The following is a 20785-nucleotide window of genomic DNA, read 5'->3' as shown; positions in this document are numbered from 1 at the left end:
AACAGCAAATATATAAAACATTCCAAACAGCTGAGGAGAAAACAGAGACTGTTCTCCAATGCCATCTCTTCATCCACTCGTTTCCAGTTCTCAAGTTATTTACAGACATTAAGGTGCCAGCTGGCTCATGTAGCATATTACAAGTCTCTCAAATTGTTTTGAGCCATGTTTCACTTCAGGTTCTGGACCCTTGAAGACTCCCATCTGATACAGGCCAGCCCAGAGGTACAGCCAAGCCACAGCAGTCCACCCAGGCTTGCTCTACTTAACACGAATAAAACCAAACTACACCACTTCTCTAGTGCTTATCTTCTTGAATTTCTCTGACACTTTACTAGAGGCAGCACAGCTTTGTCACTGCTGATCTGAAATATCCACATTACAGAATTGACAGCAGACCTTGCTGTCACTGTAAAGCTGTTCCTTGAACACCAGCTCTTATCCAATGGTAACATGGAAAGCAAGGCACATTTTTTTCAGGGCTGCACACTGAAATGTGCTGTAAGTTTCCCCAGCTGCTACTGCTACCAGGAAAAGACAAAATTAGCATTATTCTCCTAATAAACACGGTCAGGCTGATTATGGAACTGCACAGATGCAATGAGTTGCAAAGCTTGAGAGTGGAAGCCTCAGTCCTGGTGACTGAAGAGAAAGGGAGAACTGCAGTACACAACAGTCAGAGGGACACGTGATAAACCATGTCTCAGCAGGTCTTGAAGTCAAAGGAGAATTTCAGCCTGGAGAGTCATGGTGCAGAACTAGCTAATGCCTTATGTATCAACATCTTCATCTGCAAATAATGAAATTATTTTTAGCTCTGCCTACTCTATGAACTCAGTCAAGAACAAACTAGAAAGGAAGAGAATCCATGCAGAGAAATTTCTTTCCAAGATAAAGTCCCTTTTATCGGGCTTGGTAAGAACAGGACTGGGAGCTCCAGGAACTCTAGGCTAGCCCTTTCACAAATCATATTCATATTCATGCTGCAGCAGCAGCCAGGGTTGTTTACAGAGCTAAAGGATTTTTTCTATCCATAACAGCAGTTGGGATGCCAGTGGGACATAAAAAGCAAACCCAAGTACCTGGAATTTACTGGTTTTATACAACAGAACTACAAAAGAATCAGAAGTTTATTTTAAACAAGTACTGGGATCTGCTGGTACCCGTTTTACTTCACATGCAGTCTGGCAGTGCAGACACCATGTGGTAGCTACCCAAGTATTTGCCCTTATTGACTTGATATCAGCAGTGTTCAAACAGGAGTGAACGCTTCCACAGCAGAAAGTGAGTTACTGCTGAGCTTGGGAGAGACAGGGAGCCAGAGACCGTGGCCTTTCACAGAGAAACTGTGCTGCTGCTCTGACACCACTGCTCTCACTCTGAGCTCTGATACAAGACATATTTTGAATGCTGCATCACAGGAGGCAATTCAAAGAGCTGCCACTGCCACACAGGGCTGTGGGTTGTTCCTGTGAGGATTCTGAACTGAGCGCTTTCCCCAGAAAATTGACAGAAAGACATCTTAAACAGAAAAGCAGAGGTATGAAATATTTTAGCACATAGTGACGACTGGAGACATCCCAAGGCATATCAGAGCAACACCAGCCCTTTTCACTTCACTGTCTTCCATTCCACCCTCTGTGTACAGCCAAGTCTTTACACCAGTGCTTGGCCTTATTCTTTCTATGTAAATCCTTCCCAGTGGTGCCATCTCTATTGGACAGACAGGAGAGGCAAAGAACAGAACTCACCTGAAGCTGCATGACCACATAATTAAACTTTTCATTTCTTCCACAGCCGATAAATCTGCAAACATGATCCTTCCCTGAAAAGAAACAGAAATGAACAGAATAGAACAGAAGATAACAACCCTGTGATCTTGATGCTTAGAGAAATAGTTTCTGATTCAGGGCTGGTACCCATAAACTGGTATCAGGTAAGGAGCTTTGCATAACAAACTGAGCTCAGCTCATTACACCGACTTTACTCAGTACAAGCTAACTCATACACATCACCACCACACTTACCTACTAGCACTGCTTACCCTGAAGCAGCTAATCTGATGCTACCTCAACATGAACAAGCCCTGGCCTGTAATGGATTTGTGATGGCTTGCTCTCTGCATTCTCGGAAGGGGAAGGATGAGGCATTGATTCCACTAATAGCAGATTGCTGATAACAGAGTAAAGGTTGATGCACACCACAACGGTGAACTCTTGGCTCCTGGTGGGGTTTCTCAGCAGGGAAGAGGATGAGTATCACTGCATAACTTTACCCCATGTTTCTTGGTAGCAGTTGAGCAATGGTGATTTGAATTAATTTTCAAACCAAAGCTTGTTGCTTGATAATTCCCAGTTTTAAAGAAAAAAAGAAAAGAAGAACACCAACATATAGAGGAATGAGTAACTGCACTGCCTGTAGCCCCCTCAGAGCTCTGCTACTGCTGCCATTGTGTGCACCACAGGCCTGGGGCATCAGAAACTCTTGGGGACAGCAAGACATGACAGAAAGGGACATGGAGGGCAGCAGGAGACAAAGAAGCAGATTTCACACTGGAGGACAAGAGCTTTGACCAGAGCAGTACACACAGCTGTAAATATGGAGCTCCATCTCAGGACCCTCAGTAAGAGCATCAAGAGCCTGCCCTTTAGGGCCCAGCAGCATCCCACACCAGAACAACCACACCCTCTCTCCTACCACAAAGAGATAACAGAACTGCGGGCAACTAGAACTGGAGGAGTAGAGACCCTGACCTCTCCTTAATACCTTTGGAAGAATAGTTCTAAGACAAACAGTCAAACACCAGTCCTAGTATTCACCTCTATGTGGTTAGGTGAAGAAGTATGTATCTGCAGATCCTTCATGTCTCTGGCATGGATATTATCCAGTCACATGACTGAATGGGCAAGACCATATTGAGATCATCAAGGAACAGTTCGCCTTATTTCAGGAAAACATAGTCAGAGATTAGGAAAGTACTCTCTTGAGTATATTACAGTTTTCTGCATTGGAAGGGACCCACAAGGATCACTGAGTCCAGCTCCTGGCCCTGCACAGAACCATCCTCGTGTCACACCACGTGCCTGAGAGCATTGTCCAAACGCTTCTTGGACTCTGTCAGGCTTGGTGCTGTGACCCCTGCCCTGGGGAGCCTTTTCCTAATCTCCAACCTAAACCTCCCATGACACAACTCCAGGCCATTCCCTCGCTGTCACTGGTCACCAGAGAGCAGAGATCAGTGTCTTCCCCTCACAAGGACATTGTAACTGCAAACAGGTGTCCCCTCAATCTCCTCCAGGTTGATCAGACCAAGCAACCTCAGCTGCTCCTCACACAGCTTCCCCTCAAGGCCCTTCACAATCCTCATCGCCTTCCTCTGGACACTCCCTATAAGCTTTATATCTTTTTTCTGTTACAGTGCCCAAAACTGCCCCAGTGCAGAGCAGAGAGGGACAATCCCCTCCCTTGCCTGGCAATGCCTGATGCCCCCCAGGACAGGAATGTCCCTCCTGGCTGCCAGGGCACCGCTGGCTCATGTTCAATTGACCAGGACCCCCAGGTCCCTTTCTGTGCCACTGCTCCCCAGCCTGTACATCCAGGGCTGCACCATCCCAGGTGGAGAATCTGGCACCTGCCCTTGTTGAACTTCCTGTGGCTGGTGACTGCCAACCTGACCTTGCTCTCACTGGGCACACGCTCTGCCTCCATCCTGTTCCTCCCACATCTAGGAGTGGTGCATGCACAGCCAGCCAGTCACACACGTGCAATAAATGCCTGCAGCATCAAACCCTCTGGGTCCCAGAGGTTTCACTTATTTGTCACCTAAAGGAGGCACGAGATTCCAACAGTTTGCTCTCTTGGAACAGCTCACACCACACTGAAGTAGCAGATGGAGGCTGACAGTCAGGTGTGACTTTAGGATCCCTGTAGCTCAGTCCTGAGGCCGATCAGAGTTATGAAGCACACAAGAACAATCATGTTAATAACCCCCTGTGCAGACACAACGATGGAACTGTCATTCCATCCATGAACTTCCCTTTAATGCAGCAGGAAATAGCCCTCTCTTCTCATACGTGCCCTCCTCAAGCATAGAGGTGATAGCAGAGAGCAGCAGAACATATTTTAACCCAGAAAAGAAAGAAGGGGGGAAATATTGTTTTTTCCAAGGTATATTTGGTATGGAAGCCTCACAACCACTTTACTGCACACTAACTGTGAGATGACGCTTGCTCCTTTGCTAGACTGCTCCACTCAACAGATACTCAACCCTGATATTCCAGAGAATCCCAAGTTTTACCATAGAAATTATGCTCTGTATCTGCATTTGTTTGTTACTAAAAATTACTAAAAAAGGAAAGAATAGGGCAATAGATTATAAAGAGTTTGGGCCACTTAATTAACCAACATTGGAAGAATACATCAGCCCCATGTTCATAAGCACTGACTTGAGGTTCAGAGCGCTTTATTTCGTTCACAGGCATTTAGTTGAGGCAAAACTTTAATGCTCAGCCTTAGAAAGATATTCCTTCTACTGCAGTCTTTTAACTACAATGAATATAATGCCCCATATGATACAGGGTAAGAAATATTTCAGTCACTGATATGGTCTTCACCATTCTTGTTCTGAAGAAACTTAAAAATTACAGTCAATAATTATGTTCTCATGTATAAGAACTCCTTCAACCCTTGAAGAGATATTCATGACGTTGCAGAGATATGATTAAAGTCCCCATTTGAATACTTTAAAACTTTCATTACATGAAAAGCTTCCATTACACAACCCCTGAAAGAACCTAATTTATGATCCTTTTTTGAGTCTATTTTTTCACATGAATCAGTTTCAAACTGGTGGACACCAATATTCATTCCCATTTTCTCCTCATTTAAGTTCTTAAATATCCCTAATGCACTTTCAGTGCAGCAATGAAACAAATCAAATACTTGAAGGAAATGCGACATTAGTGTTGCAACTTGAAGTTGGATTTTTGGTAACAGACTCCATATTTCCTGTGTTTTCACCAGAAAACCAGTAACTACTCTTCTCCACAAAGAACTTAAACTTCATCTTTTAATTTTATGCTAAAAGTCTGTGATTCATCTCCATAGAGCAGATGTCTTATTCCTATCAGTTCACCCAAAATGCTGAAGTAACTTCTGCTGCACAAATTATCATAAATCTCACGGCAATTGTTACTCTTATTATGCTTACCTTACCAATTCTTGCATTTTCTCCTGCACTCAACACTGATACAACATCAGGAGTTCAGCAGTACCCACCAGGATGGTGGCAAGGAAAGGAAAACGTAACATTAACAAAAATTGCCAGAGAAGTGGGTTTGTTCAACCTTTAGGTAGGCAATAGAAGGGAAACTATGTGCTGCTCTAAGATATCTAACACAAGAGTGCCAAGAAGATAGAGCCTGACTTTCCTCCAAGCCTGTCCTGGTTTCACCTGGGCTGGAGTTCATTTTACTCCTAGGAGCTGTTACAGTGTTGTGTGTTGCACTTAGGATGAGAACAGTGTTGATAACACATGAACATTTAGGCTGTTGCTTGATAGTCCCTACCCTAAGTCAAGGAATTGTCAGTGTTCCCCTGCTCTGCCAGTGAGGAGCTGCACAAGAAGACAGGAGGGAGCTGTGAGAAATGGGGAAGGTTGATGTCTCAAGACATTTTGGGGTAAAAGTGCATGGAGCAAGGCCCAACCTAGTAGAGCCGGTATCCCAGCCTGGCAGAGCTGCCAACTGTCACACTGGAGAAAATGCCCCACACCCTATTCCTGGAGCCCCTAACCCAGGCCCTGAGGGGCAAAATGACCAGAAGTCACACCTGGGGGAAGGGCCCAGCAAGACCAAGGGGTATTTAAGGCCAAATATGTGGCAAGCACATCTTCACCTTACCTCCTCTTGGAGTTTCTATCAGCTGAACATTGCAGGAACCCAGGAGTCAGTAGCGGTGTGTGTCCTTTTCCGTTCTTCTCTTTCTTCTTCTAATTCCCTCTTTTTGAGTAACTTAAAATCAAATGGGCTTAGAGTTTGTGAAGTTGAGTGGGCTAAGTCAATGCTTTGAGAAGTGTTTTGTGTTGATTGAACCCTGCTCCTAACCTTCTGCCAAAGCTCTCTGATTTTCTGAACCTGCCAGTAAAGACTATTTTGTTGTTTTGACCTCTTGAGAAATCTTGTTGGTATTTCTCCTGTGTCTAACTCAAGAGTGTGTGAACAACCATAAGACAAATCAAAAGCTTCACTGAGGGAGTGTTTTGGGGCCCTGCAGGAGCACAGCTGGAACAGCTGACCTGAATGGGCCACAGGGATACTGCTTACCATGGGATGTATAAAAACTGGGGCTGATTCACCAGGAGTCACAGACCACTGCTTGGGAATGTGCTGGGCACTGCTTGTGCTTCTTGTATTTTTATTATTTTCTTATCTCCCTTTTCAGTCCTACTGTTACTGTTCATATTTCTATTAATAAACTCTTCTCATCTCAGCCCATGGGTTTTCTATTTTTCCAGTCCTCCCCATCCCATGGGGGCAGGGACGCTGAGTGAGCAGTTGTGTGGCACTTAGTGCCAGCCAGGGTTAACCCATGACAGGCACACGGAGAGGCACTGGGCATGGGCTGCAACATGGAAGTTCCTGTTAGGTGCTATTTCTTTAGTCCTCCATGAGGATGGTGAAACCCTGGAACAGGGGCCCAGAGAGACTGAGTTCTCCATCTCTGGAGGTTATTCAGAACTTCACTGATAAATGCCCAGTGCAACCAGATCCAATTATTTTCTGCTTGGAGCATGAGGCTGTACTAGAGACCGCCAGAGATCCTCCCCGAGAGCCTAAATTTTCTTCTGGATCTGTGTCACACACAGGGAAAAGTGCTTAGGTCACTGAGCATAACAATTTGTTCAAGCACTCAGCACTGCTGGGGTCTCTGTGACAGGCACAGCTATGGACACATAGCTGTACAATCGCTCTTATTGGTATCTGGAAAGCTGCAGTTGTTCCTCACTGCTCTACATTATGGAGTAGAACTTACAGGTACCCTCTTCTTTATTTGCCTGTCAGGTTTACCTTATCAGCTTATCACAGGTTTTATATTGTGGTGATACTGAATTCACTTCTTTACAAATATGGTAAAGAAATGGAGGATTCATCAGGACTAGCAAACAAAATGAGAGTTATTTTCATCAGCTTCAACTTTACTTGGGAATGTTGCCTTTAGCTTGGCAGAGCTGGCCCAGACTTCTTTCCTCTGCAGTTACCAAGTTTCATCTCTGGCCAGGTACACCAGCTGACTTCAGGGACTTGTCAACTCAGCTGGACAAAGGAGTTTTGAACATGAAAGATGAACTCTGTGCTGGAAGTAAGGCTTAAATAAATACATTACTCAACAGTAATCAGCTAGGATTTAACCAACTGGGTTAGGCTTGCTAGTGCTTCTGTAATAAGTCAGTGAACTAATGGACACCAAACTCAAAAGGCTGGTCACTGTCCCCTAATCAAACAGGTAAAGGTAAAACTGCCTGACCTTGCATGGCATAGTTTTCTCTAGTTGTTTCCCAAAACTAACAACTTGAATGCAAATAACTGATAACAGATCCCACACAGGTCAAGGAGCAATACTGCTGAAACAAAAATTCAACACAACATCAAAAAAAACGTGGTGTAAATCCTTTTTCAGCCATGATCTTCCCCCACCCAATGGCATCACAGTTAGCACAGAAATCACGTGTACCAAATGCCAGTTCATTCAAACACTTCCATACGGAAAAACAGTGCTGAGCGGAGAGGCTCAAGTTACAGCAAGTCTGTGAATCAGGCACCCTGTGATTGCCTAAAAGCCTGACAAGAGCAATTTACCATCCTTTCTAGTCTTTGCAGATAGCTTGCTTACATCCACGTAGCAAAACACTGCAGAAACATACAAACTGTGTCTACAGAAGTAACAAACTGAATCACAGAGAGTTAACCACTTTAACACAAAAATCTCACACTATTAAGAACAAATACCCCTACGACTGGCAAGTAAGAAGAGCAAGGCTCCTTTTCTTCCATTATTCTGCTAGGAAACTCTTCTTTGTCTAACCCCTGGCAGTAAAGAGGGAATGCACAGTACAGACTTGCTTTACTGTCTGCTCTAACAAAAACAGGTACTCAAAAACTACTCTGCCTGGGACCAGGCTGCATCCTGCACAACTACTCAATATGCAGAAGATCTCTGCACTGCAGAATAATATTAATCAGAGGACTACACAATGAAACTGGTTACACTGAAAAGAAGGCATTTACAAAGAAAACAACACACTGAAGAGAACATAACAATATCTGGCAGCCCAGCGAGATCAAAAGCAAATACTTAGGGCCTTGTAGCCTCACACCAGGGCAACACTGCCACTGCAGATGAACAGAAAACAGTGCTCAGCACCAGAATAATCTGGCTGTTTTAAATTACAATGTGCTAGGCTGCTCCAAAGAGACTTCCAGCAGAGGAGACTGATGTGGCCACATCCATATTTAGAGAGCCTATGGATCAGACGACATACAAAATGCACTCCTTGTGAGAGATCCTTGTGCAGCGCTCTGGACTCCACAGGTCCCCAGGGTGCACCCAGAGACACCTATGAAAAAGTGGGTAAGGACAGGGAGAATACTTTTGAATTCAAAGCATCTGCTTCTGAGCTTCATACAGCCCCAGCTGAGCATCTAGAGAGAACACAATTCCTGGTTTGGCACCTAAGGCTTCCACACCTCTCCCTGCAGCAGCTCACTGGATTTAATCAGGGATACTGGTTTACAATTTCTGCAGTTAAGGTTGCTGTTAGAAAGGCAGACTGACAGGGATGGCCCAAGCACAGCCCCTCAAAATCTGTGCCAGAGCTCTTCTCACAGATGTGGCATTTTGATTAACCTCAAAGATCACATAGATAGGAAACTGAGTCTGGATAGTACTGATACACCTGAATATTGTTCCATAGCAAATTCAGCACTGGGGGGAAAAAAAAAAAAAAAAAAAAAATCACAGAACAGGCAGGTTGCTGTCCATTTGTATTTCAAAAGGTTAGAAAAATATTGGAGAGATGGAAAAACATCTGCTCATCCAGATGTGATAGTACTCTCCCTTCCATAGGTTCAATAATAGGAAACCAACACATTTTTCTCCTCATGATCCAAAAAAACCAGGAGCCTCAGAGTCCCAGCTTATAGAAGCACTGAGGTTTTAAAGAAAGCCCCTGTACTGCCTTAAATCATCACAACTACTATGTGTCAGTGTTCCCAGAGTGGCTTTGGGTCATGTAAGGTGCTCTCTGAGCAAACAGACCATGAAATCCTATTTCAGGAGCACACCAAGTAGTCCAAGTCCTAAATGGAAGTCAAAACTAACAAATGCATTCTCAAACAGGAGGGCAGATTAGAACTAACCCAAAGCAAAATCCCCCAAATTCATGAAGTTTCCAGTGTAAAATCCCCAAGCTGTATCTGCTGGAGATGTACAGGCATGAGCAACTGCTGCTACCCACTGATCTGCAGGTACTGCACTGCCCACTAACGAGACTGAACACAGAAAACCCAGCCAAAGCCTCTCTTCCTCTCTGGACACGCAAGTTACTCATTCACTTAACCATACAGGTCTTATTTCCATTTACTTTTTAACAAATGTGACCCAAAGGCTTGTCTAACACAGCAAAACACTGGCAGGTACAATTAAAGCAGCAACCTCCTCCGCTGGAGACAATCTGTAGGAAGTGTTCTGCCAGCGCAGCTTAAGCTTGGTCTCAAACTGCAAAGTATAAAACCCCAATAGGTTAAAATTGTGTGCAAATGGTACAATCACACACATTTAAAGATAGTTTTACACTAGTGATTAAGGTAATAAAATGAGGGTTTGGCACAAAAATAGTATTCTGACATAGAAGCTGTATACATGCACAAGTTCACTGTGCAGATGTGCCCAAAACATCCCTGAAACAGTTTCTGAATTTGTGACGGGTAAGATTTTCAACCCTAGTAGAGTAATTCTCTGATAGCTTTTCTAGGAGTAACAAGACAATGTAAGTGTGCCTCATGAGGATTAAAACAAAAAGCTGTCTTGTGGTGCTCTGATTAGAATTGGCCAGATAGAGTAGCACCAGACAGAATGTCCTGAGCCCTCCAAGTCCAGCCTGAACAAGGAAATACTCTACAGCAACTTTGTGGTTTTGATCTTGACTAATAAAGTCTGTGGAAGGCAAGAAAAAGACAAGTGTTGCTAAAAACTTCTTGAGTGAAGGTGCAATAACAGGACAACTGAGAGCTTCAGCTCATCACCTGATGGAGCAAGAAACTCCATAAGCTGACTTCTCAATTGCATTTCACTCAAAGCATAAAAAGGCACCACTGCTGGTATTTCACAGACCCAAGACAGTGAACAGGTCTGGAAGTTTGGTCAAAAGACTATTTACTTATTTACTGCAAATAACAATGCAAGTTAGAAAGAATTTTGCCTTTGGGAAACATATCAATATCTAAACAGATACGGAAAACACTATACATCTGGAAAATTCAAATCAAGGATGAGCAGAACAAAATTACTCTACAGAGCAGGCGAGAGATACTGACGTGGCAGTGATCTCACACAGCCAAGCTGAAGCATCTCAGACCCATTTGTGTTGGAAGGGACCTCTTGAGATCATCCAGTCCACAGCCCTGTCCAAGCAGAGACAGCTAGAGCGGGCTGTCCACGGTCACATCCAGCTGGGTTTTGAGTATCTCCAACCATCGCTCTGGGCAACCTGATCAGCACACGACCACCCTCACAGCACAAAGCTATCCACTGTTCATGAAGAGGTACAGAGACTCTCTAGAAGAGTCACTACCTGCTTGGTTACCCAGCTGCTCTGTGTGGATTGCTAGTGCAGGAAGGACGTTGTTTGGGACCTGCCTACAGCTGTGTTCCCTATGTGCCTAGCCCAGAAAGCCTAACTGCTAACAACAGCCTGCAGTCTACACCAACCTGGAGCTGCCACACTCAAAGGTCAGGCTGTAGCCAAACCAGGTCTGCAGGATGGGCCAATGGCCAACCTTCTCTATCCCAGACTCTAAAGACCTGCAAGATTCTGATCACAAGCTCTGGAAAGAGCAGTAGCTCATTCATTACTTCTTTAAGGTCAGTGTGACACCTAAATAGAAAACAAAGCTGCACTGTTTAAGAGGGTCTGCAATTTTCAATTCTACCAGAAAAGCACAGAAGAATTTTAGACAACATTGGTCCCTTGCTTTTAATCTGTAAAACTGACTATCACCTGTGGTAATACCAAAAACTTACTCCACCCACCAACTGCTGGAAAAAGGCAGCATCTTCCTTTCTGAAATGTTTCTCACCTCTTTGCAACACTCACAGTGAAAACATTCACAATAAGCGATCCCCCATGCTCTCGACCCAATTTCTTATTTTAACTTTATCATTTATTTCAGTAAAGCATTTGGGGATTAACCTTCAACCAAAAAAAGCTAGATTCCTCACAGAACAGCTTATTTGTAAAAACATGGCTGAAGTAATTTGTCATTCTTACAAGCAGGACAGGTGACACACAGCCAATTCTGCTTCTTCTGTCTTTTCTGTCCCTTGCCCAAATATTTACAAACAGATTTGCCAAGGGGCTTTTCCTAGTTCTGTATACCACCACTCCTTCTCCCCCAGTTACCAGCATCACCCTGTACCCAAATGTGGGCGTTTCCTCAAGCATTTGGTATTCTCAACAATCTTCCAGAAATAAACACAAGTATTAGTCAACCCCTTGCATGTTTTCTGATGCTAGTCCTGGTTTAGTGATTTCAGGTCATGCCTTTCAAGCACTCCCTGCCCTGGATGCAGCACCTATTGGCACTGGTCAGCACTGTCTCGTGGTACTCTGAAATCCATCCTTCTACACAGTCAGACCCTCACTCATTTCAGAGCAGTTTCAAGTGTACAGCCAAACCAAAAAGAAAAGCCACATCTCAGTCACAGCCTTGCTTGCCCTCGTTGCAGTGTGTTCAGATCACAGACACCTGCTCTGCTGTTCTCTGGGAGCTTGTGTGTCCAGGCCCTTCACAGATCAACAGGAGTCCTCATAATGACCTGGGCTGATTGCTCCTTCACACAGCACAGCTGCATCTATTACAACCCAGAGTATTCAAAAGAGGCCTTATCAGTCCTCTTGGGAGAGCTGAAATGTGGAAAACTATTTGACCTTCAAAAATAATTCACTGGCTTTTACCTAGAGGCAATCTGTCACAAACATTGAGTAACTCATTTCACAAGGCCTGCAACAGTCTCACCCTGAATTCAATCATCTCTCTAGACATTTGGTAGAAAGGCAAAGGAATAGGCTCACAGGGCCACAACATTATCTCTGAAACATGAGCCCTGGTGATAAGGATCCCACTCACCGCTTCAGCGGGTATTTCCTCAGCCCAAGCAGGAATCCTGCAGAAAGGAACATCCCTTCAAATGTATATTATACAATAACACAAACTGTACCTGGCAATAGATGGTTTTGTCTTAGAAAGGAAATCCATGCACAACGCCCTTCAGCCAACAGCAGCTCTCACTTCCTCAAAGGCAGATTTAGAAATTCCTTGTTTACACCCCTCCATAACAATCTTTTTAGTAGAAGTCCTCCTCCTTCAGCCTGGAACAGCTGCATCAAGACAGCTCCCTTGCATCCTCATTAAGAACAGGCACATCACTTCACACTTTGGCCTCAGGACAGTGAGCTACATGAAAATTTAGCTAATAGTCAGTTTCCCTACACTTCCCGTTGCCCATTTTTTTGCACTCCTCTACCAGAGAACCATTTTACTTTGAGACTGTCATGCTTTAGTCCTCCAGGTCCTCTGAGACACAACCTCATTTCTTGGTCAGATGCTGCTTCCTCTATTCCTTATTTTCTAATCAGTATCGCTAGACTGCACAGACCAGTGGACCAGCAGTTCACTCTAGGTCTCCCCATTGTCCTTACATCCCGGCAGACAAAGTAGTCTGTTGGATCTCACTTGAGCTGCAGAATGTAACAACCTTCTGAGCCAGATGACTTAATGTGACATCACATTTAGATGGAAGCTGAAGAGAAAACTTGAAAAACCATTTGCAGCTTTGGATTCTAATTGTTAACGTGCACAGTGACTTGTAGCACTTCCAAAGGGCCTTTTGCCTTACCTTGCAGCTTTTTCAGGACAGCCACTTCCATCTTGAGAACTTGCTTGGGCTGCTGAGCTGATTCCACCTTCAAGGCCACATTCTCACGGGTCAGCAAATCCATTGCCTCATAGATCTCCCCAAAGCCACCTCCACCGATCTTCTTCAGCTGGAAAAGTACAAAGAGGTTTGGTACGATGCACACACGAGGGAACGTCGAGCTGGCTCTCACAAAGCCAGCTCCTCGACTGCCCAGGGAGAACAAGCTCAGCTCCCAATCTGTGCTGTGCCTGAATCCCTCCACTGCACAGCTTGGCAGAAGTCCAGCTACCCACTTGACTGTGCTGTGCATAAATTCTTTGCACTAACAGTAAAGAGCAAACCTAGCAAGCAACAACAGGTGATGCTTTTAAAAGCAAATGATAAAGCCTATTGCCTCCATGATGTTCTTGACAAAATTCAAGGAAAGACCCTTCAAGGAGACAGCAGAACCACTGTCCAGACCATGGTAGACGCAAACTGTCATCCTCCCCCAACAAATACATCTCTGCAGTAAAACATACCCATGTTAGTTATGCATATCTTTCAAGAAATAAGTTAAATGAAGTTTACATTTCATTCAAAGGATTTTAAAAACAGAACAAAACTTCCACTGGAATCTTTCACAAAATGCTTTACCTGCTCTGGTAGTGAAGATACTTCAGTGTCACATTTCAAAGAACTGCCAACCTCAAAACAGTTGTGTACAAGCCACCAGTACAACTCCATTCTCTCTCAGTCTCCTTCTCTTTAGTTTGAAACCCAAATAAATTATGCTTTTTGTGTCTCTGAGCAAAATTAAAGACTGTTTCACAGTAGGAATCCACAACTTCAGCTAACAACTCAAAGCTAAAGATGTCTAAGTTTCAGCATATTTGACATGCACCTTCTAGAGATAGACTGTCTGCCTGTTCTAGAGTAGCCTCTCATTCAGAGAGCAAGTCAGTGTCTTCTGCCTTTCCTAGAAGGTGATTCCCTGATCCTCCTTCTGCTGAGACTTGAAAGCATATGTGCATATAGTTATATATAATCACATATATCAAAAACTCCTCGTGTGTTGCAAGAGTCAATGTCTATGCCAGGAAAATAATTTGATATTGTTTCTCTTAGATATATTTAAAGCCTAGTGTGCTGCCCAGGAGGAAATTCAGGTTTAGAATTAGTCAGAGATAGATCAGGGCTCCTTTGATCTGCTTAGTACTTGTTCATTGAACCAAGCTGCAACCTTTCCCTTCACCATTTTGTGTTCCCTCTGTTAACAACTTCTCTGGAAGTCCTAAGTGTCACTTTTTTCCAACAGCAGCAGTAACACTTCTCTGGCATACTTTTCCCAGCAGACCAGATGGTACCATCTATTCAACATCACCACTAGCACTGCCATAGATCTTGATTTTTCAGAAACATCCAAAGGCCATGAGCAGCCATTTCTTTGCCTTTGCTTTGTTCCAGAGCAAGCTGGTGTAAGTCAAGGTCTTGGCTGAGGTCAGTGGCTTATGACACATCCATTGCCTCATTGTCTGGGTGCTCCGTGGGAGCTCACTTTCTAAGGTGAACTCAGGACAGCCTTCTCTTGAACACAAAGGAGAGATGGCCACATACCACTCAAAAAACCACAAACCAGTAATGAAACCTCCAACACAAAGTCAGGGAAGAGAATGAAACATCTAACGAGAATCACATAAGTGGTCATCATGAGTCATCAGCCCATGTTAAGCCTCACTGCCTTGGGATGTTCTCTTCTGGTCCTGTTTCTGACCTTCTAGAGCCCACTTATGGTTATGACAGGGATGCAGGCTGCCAACATCAGCAGGATTCATTCCACCTAATTGCACGAGCCCCTGTGTGAGCTGGGTGTCCAGGTGTCTATTCCAGGCTGTGGAACCAAGTGAATAGTTCATGTGATCAAACAGGTAGGTATCTGGACTTGGACACAGATAAGCAGGAGTTACACAGGACACAGCTCCTTTTGAAGTCACTTTTAAATATTCTGAAATATTTTGGATTTATCCCAAAAAAAGACTCTTGTAGCACAATCTTCCAAAGCCTACTAAAAAAAGCCCCAAAAACAACAACAGCAAGATGCAGCCTTCTCACTAAGCAAAAATCAGTACTTTCAGACAGTTCAAAAAACCAAGGCAACACACAACCCCAGCCAAAAATAGGCTTGAATACAAATTTAATCTTTTATTCCAGAAGCATATACAACACCGTTGCTCTAAACAAAGTCTGCCTTCCAAGGATATTATGTAAAGACTAGGCCTTCCCAGGATAACGTTTCAGGATTAAGGCAGGAACGGTTTGGTGGCAATGTAAAGGAATGCGTGCTCTAAATCCAGGGCAAAGGACCAAAGGAAAAGCCAGCAGCCTTTAGCAAACTCAGCCAGGGTCAAGGCTGTCATCTACAGGCTTCAAAGATCTGACAAGCTCAAAGAATGACCATTGTGCCTGTCTTCTGGGAGCACTTGTGTAGCCAAGCCTGCACTCCTGCAGCCCCACTCAATGGCTACTTGATCCAGAAATGACCAGTAAGCTTCATCTGACTTAACAGCTGAGGAAGAGTTGACCTTTGTTTATTGAACACTCCAGAGTCCACTACACGTGCTTATGAGGACTGGATCTGATCTCAAGGGAAACAAACTCATGTAAAACAGACATGAACTGAGAAGCCAGTCAGGAACTCAGCCAGCCACATCCTAAATCATCTGAAGACCTGTCAAAGCCCACTTAAAGCAATTCAGAGTGAGACCAAAACAGGGCCCAAGTCTGACAAAGAACCTTGCTTGCCCAGGTTCCCTCTTGGAATCATAAATGGCCTTTCTAAGCAAGACAAGGTAAAGAATCCACAAAGGTTTTGTGGAGTTTCCAGCAAGGGTTCCAATATAAACAGGAGAGCTTCGGATCAAGAAGCTCAGAAACCTGAAAGAAAACAAAGCATGGATTGCACCTAGCAAAAAACCACACATACGTACACAAGTCATCACTTGTGTTCAAAGCTGAGTGCAAGAGCTGCCAACTCTGCCTTGCAAATAAGTGTCAGTGGTGAATCCCCAGTAAAAGGCATTTATGTGAAATAAAGTGATACATCAAAATTCAGCTTTAACATCCATACCTAGTTCAAAGCAAGTACAAGTTACATTTGACTTTGTTCCCTCCCCTGAACTAAGCTGTTCACATCATTCACAGCACACGTGGATCAAGACCCTCTGGGGACTCAGCACAAGTCAAGTGATTCCAGTACTGTCTAAATTTCATCTAGTCAAAGCATCAAGAATACCTGCAAGTAAAGAATAATGATGACTAAAAAGAATACTTCTAAATCTACAAGTTTTGATAAAAACACTGCCCATGTCTTTTTTTCATAAAAAAGAACAAAAATATTACTGCTGTCAGACAGCCAAACTTCACTGACTTCGAGAGACAGGAAAATGAACTACCAACAGGCTAACTGCAGAGAACTACCATCTTCATTTGTCAAAGCTTTGTCAGCCAGCAGAAGGGAGGAAAGGAATTTAAGGAATACATTACACCAATCTAAAATTAGAAATCAGCTCAATAATGGAAGTATGCCAGTACTAAGAGCTACAAGGTTCAAGCAGATGCCCAGCCAGAGACATTGGGAGGACAAATTACACAAAAGACCTTCTGGCAGTTGCACCCCAGCATCACATAAACATACCACACTCCTGCTTGAGCAGGATCCATCACCCACAGCAAAGACTGGACCATACAGCTGGCACATTCTGGGTTAGATTCAGAAAGATCTGGGGCAAAAGGAAAAAATGCTACTCCTGATATTACAGCTATATGCTCACTTTACGGTACAGTCCTTTTTTCCTTGGTCACTTACTGATCCTATACTGTCCATTTCCTCAGGCCACCAGAAGTATTTTCACATTTTTTCCAGATTACTCCAAGCCCCTCACAGCTTGTGGTTCTGACCGGTCCCACACCAGCTTAAAGCTAGGGGAAGGCACAGAAGGCCTGCCTAAAAGGAAAGGGTCTGCACTTCACTTTTTTGTTTTTGATGTGGGGGGAATGACTGTTCAACAAAGGTTCACCATGCACAAGTCAGCTAGCACATGGTCAAATTCCCAGCTCTACTCAGAGCTGGAAAAACAGATTTTTCATTGCTATTTACAGCCTTTAGCTAGTCATGTCATTTCTCAGAGCCTTCAAGTGAGGGAATTACCTCACTGCAGTATTTAAGGCTACTGTGAGACATTATAAAACATAAAAGGTTATTCCTCCAATTAGAGGTATTTGTTTTTGACAATACAGCTGCACATTTCTGTCTTCTCTAAGGCAGAGTTAGTGCGTAGAGCTTCTAGTGGGCCCCAGTCACAGATCCATGCAATAATGAAGCACTGAATCTCACATTTAGTGCCTCTACCAACTCTAAAATCGGTTTGAAATGTTCCCTGTGAGCATCACTGAGCATATTTTAGACTTTATTTGGAGTCTTTGGTGCTTGTAAGAGTTCTGCGGATGCCAAGAATTAAGTTACTTTGTTTAGACTTTGTTACAGAAATACTCCCATCATTTACAGAAGTTTCAGCACTCCTGTCTAGGAAGGAGAAACTCCAAGATTGACTAACAGGGAATAGTACAAGCCAAAGTTAGCCAAGGTAAAGGAGAACAGAGAATCCTAGAACTGTTTGCATTGGAAGAGACCTCTGGAGACCACCTAGTTCAACCCCTCTGCCATTAGGATCACCTAGAGCTGGTGGCACAAGAACCCACGCAGATGGGCTTGGAATGTCTCCAGAGAGACTCCACAATCTCCCTGGGCAATCTGTTCCAACCCTCTGCCACCCAAAACGTAAACGAGCTCTTCCTCACATTAGGGAGCAAGGAATATTGGCAATCATGCACCTGAAGCAAAGGCATCAGGAGAGTGCTAAAATTCAGCTTGGCAAAGAACGTGCACCAACCTGACCAAATTTCAGGCTCTGGGGAAATTTCCATTTGCGCAGGAGAGACAGATAAAAGCTGCAACCATTCTTTTCTGAGACACTGATAAGCACAGGGCATGTTTCAAGTCCTGTGTCAGTTAACCTGCCTGTGCATCATCCCTCCAAAACAAGGACATGTGCCTCGGTCCAGAGCTGCAGGAGCACAGCAAAGCTTTCCTTCAGCTGTGACAAAAAGCTTTGGGAGGGGCAAAGGGGGTGTCTCCATCTTGGTGTCTAATCACAGAGAAAACTCAGCTTCTCCATCTGCTCTCAAGAAGCCAGGAGAATGAAGAACAGTTTGAATTCCTTAAATATAAATAGGCTGTACAGTAATAGGCCAGAGAGAAAAGTGAAGGCTGCAGAGAAAGCTGGAACAAAAGTGAAGAGGGACAGGCAATGGGGAGCAACAAGAACAGGGCTGGGTTTCATGAAAGGATAATGTTCTGGCTGAAGTGGGTTACTGGAAAATAAACCTATCCACAGCCTGGAACTGAAGTGAATTCAGAGTCCCAAGCCTCTTTGGTCCTCTGCTCTCCACACTCTGCTGCAAAACTCACAGGGCCACTGTACCACAGCCAGTCAGCATAAAGAACAACTCAGAGCAAGTAATGCAAATCACTTGTAGCTCAAACTAGAGAGCTTCCACTGGGATTTTAATGATTCAGAGAGTGATGGTATTCCCAGTTAAAAACTGAGACAATGGTATACATGGGATTTAAATGCTTTTTTAGCATTTTAAAAGCAAAGCCTGTCCAGCTTGCAAAACAGATGAGACAAGAACTAAAACCCTTAACATATGATGATACTTTTTCAAAATAAATCCCAATAAATTTACACAGAAGTTGAACCAGCTAGTTAATCATGGACTTTCTGACTCTTGAAGTAGCTGACATTCCAACCCAAAACATTTGGTTTTACATTATTTTATTGTAATGCAATTTATTTATTGTCACGTCTGTAATATTCTTTGCCATGGTAATTTAAGATCTAAGTTTCCTACATTAATCAGTCTGCTGCAACAGTTCAATTCTATCTAAAAATCCTTGGCAGCTTTAGCCTTCTGAAAACGCCACTCTAAAACCCTTCTTCCTGCAGTTTCTTGCTAACATGTCAAACCCTAGCACTCCAGTGTCACTCGCCAGAGGCCAGGATTAAGTAGGGAAGTTGCTGTACTGCAGGAGGAGGAGGAGGAGGTCTGTTTGGGCCATGAAAGCCAGAGCTACTCACCACTTTCCAGCGATCTTTGACCACATAGTTGGTCGGGAGAATGTCGACCTGCTCCCCTCCACCACTCATGTTTGGATCGTCCTTGATGACTGCTGCTAGGCACTGCATTTGCCAGCCAGGGAGTATTTCAGTAGCGCCCAGTTTAAATGAGCCATTTATCTGGGGGGAAAAAAAGGGCAGGGAGAACAAATGACAAAATTATTACAGGTCACAGTAAGCACATGCTGCATTTCCACGAGTCTTGTTTATGACTAAATCAGAACCTCTTAGGAAAGAGGGCAAACTCACCCTGCGAACACCTGAGCTCACTCCACGCATAACCTGGCAGACACAACCCTGCTCCAAGTCAGCAGCACAAACTAAAGGGTCACAATCACCAGCTAGACCATGCAGGAGTCCAGGGCTCTTGGGCCTGACAATGCAATGAGAATCCAACACCAAAATGTTGCAAGGGCTCTCATTGTTACCAGGCAAAGAAGTCTCGCTTTAGCAGAGCAGCTGCTACCTCAGCAGTTTTTATGGCTTGCACTGGATGATGTCCAACACAAACCAGAAAGGTTTGCCAGGTATTGCATTCAATAAGCCTAAAAAGTCTGAATAGTGTAGAAGGACTGCATAGGGCCAGGGTTACAGACACTTCACTGTAATGAACAGCCAAGCAGAGCAGATGGGGAATGTTAGAAAAGGCTTCAGCCAGGTATAAAGTCCTCCTCAAGTGCTAAAGATGATCAAATTAAAATACAGAGAGATAACTTGTACCTGCGGTGTCCAGCTTACCCCTTTTTCCTGCCTTTATATGGAGCTCCAGAGAGCCTGTGTTGATATAAATTTTAAGGGTCTTCTGTTATAAATCTTCTGCAAAAATGACTTTCAGAAACACATTAACTCTGCTTTCCTAGAAGAAAATGAATGAAACAGGCCTAACAAAAGATCTTGCCCAGATATTTAACTGGCTTTAGAAGTAGGCTGGATCTTTTACTAAGCATGGATCTTGGCAATTCTATTGTCATTCCCATAAAAGATAAATATTTTCCTTTCCAAATATGAGTGTTACTGTAGCATTCTGGTTGCAGACTTAGATTAACAACATAAATACCAATTTCTTTAAAAAATACTAGAGCTGGTCACTCAACCATCACATTTCTCCAGGTCCAAAAGGGAAAAAGTTACCAGTTAATTATGAGCTCAAGTAAAGAATTTATTCCTAGCAATAAAAGGACTGGGACAGAAGGCTATGAAGTGGCCAGCATGTAGCGTGCACAAGGAAGCAGCAGACAGAAGTATGTCAAAAGTACACGACAAAGGATGATCAAACAAAACATGAAGAAAAGATCTCAAAGAGATCTTATCAAAAACTTCACAAAAGAAGATTTCATTCCAAATATAGAAGACAACTACGTGAAAAAAAAAAAAGC

General features: G+C 43.7%; 1 protein-coding gene across 3 annotated transcripts in view; it reads right to left on the bottom strand.

Annotated features, from left to right (window-relative positions):
- The window catches only part of TTBK1 (tau tubulin kinase 1), a 95580-nt gene that overhangs the window by 60651 nt on the left and 14144 nt on the right, over nucleotides 1-20785 (bottom strand). For all 3 annotated transcript variants that reach the window (XM_040060865.1, XM_040060867.1, XM_040060864.1), the window contains exons 2-4: nucleotides 19371-19529; nucleotides 13174-13321; nucleotides 1752-1825 (exon numbers count right to left, since the gene is read on the bottom strand). In XM_040060865.1, coding sequence (XP_039916799.1) covers nucleotides 1752-1825; nucleotides 13174-13321; nucleotides 19371-19478 — 330 coding nt within the window. In that variant the 5' untranslated portion in view covers nucleotides 19479-19529. The remainder of the gene's footprint in view (nucleotides 1-1751; nucleotides 1826-13173; nucleotides 13322-19370; nucleotides 19530-20785) is intronic.

This window comes from Hirundo rustica, chromosome 3 (genome assembly GCF_015227805.2).
Source record: "Hirundo rustica isolate bHirRus1 chromosome 3, bHirRus1.pri.v3, whole genome shotgun sequence".
Lineage (NCBI taxonomy): Eukaryota > Metazoa > Chordata > Aves > Passeriformes > Hirundinidae > Hirundo > Hirundo rustica.
Note: the sequence above shows the minus strand (reverse complement) of the source record. Positions and strands in the feature narration are given on the sequence as shown.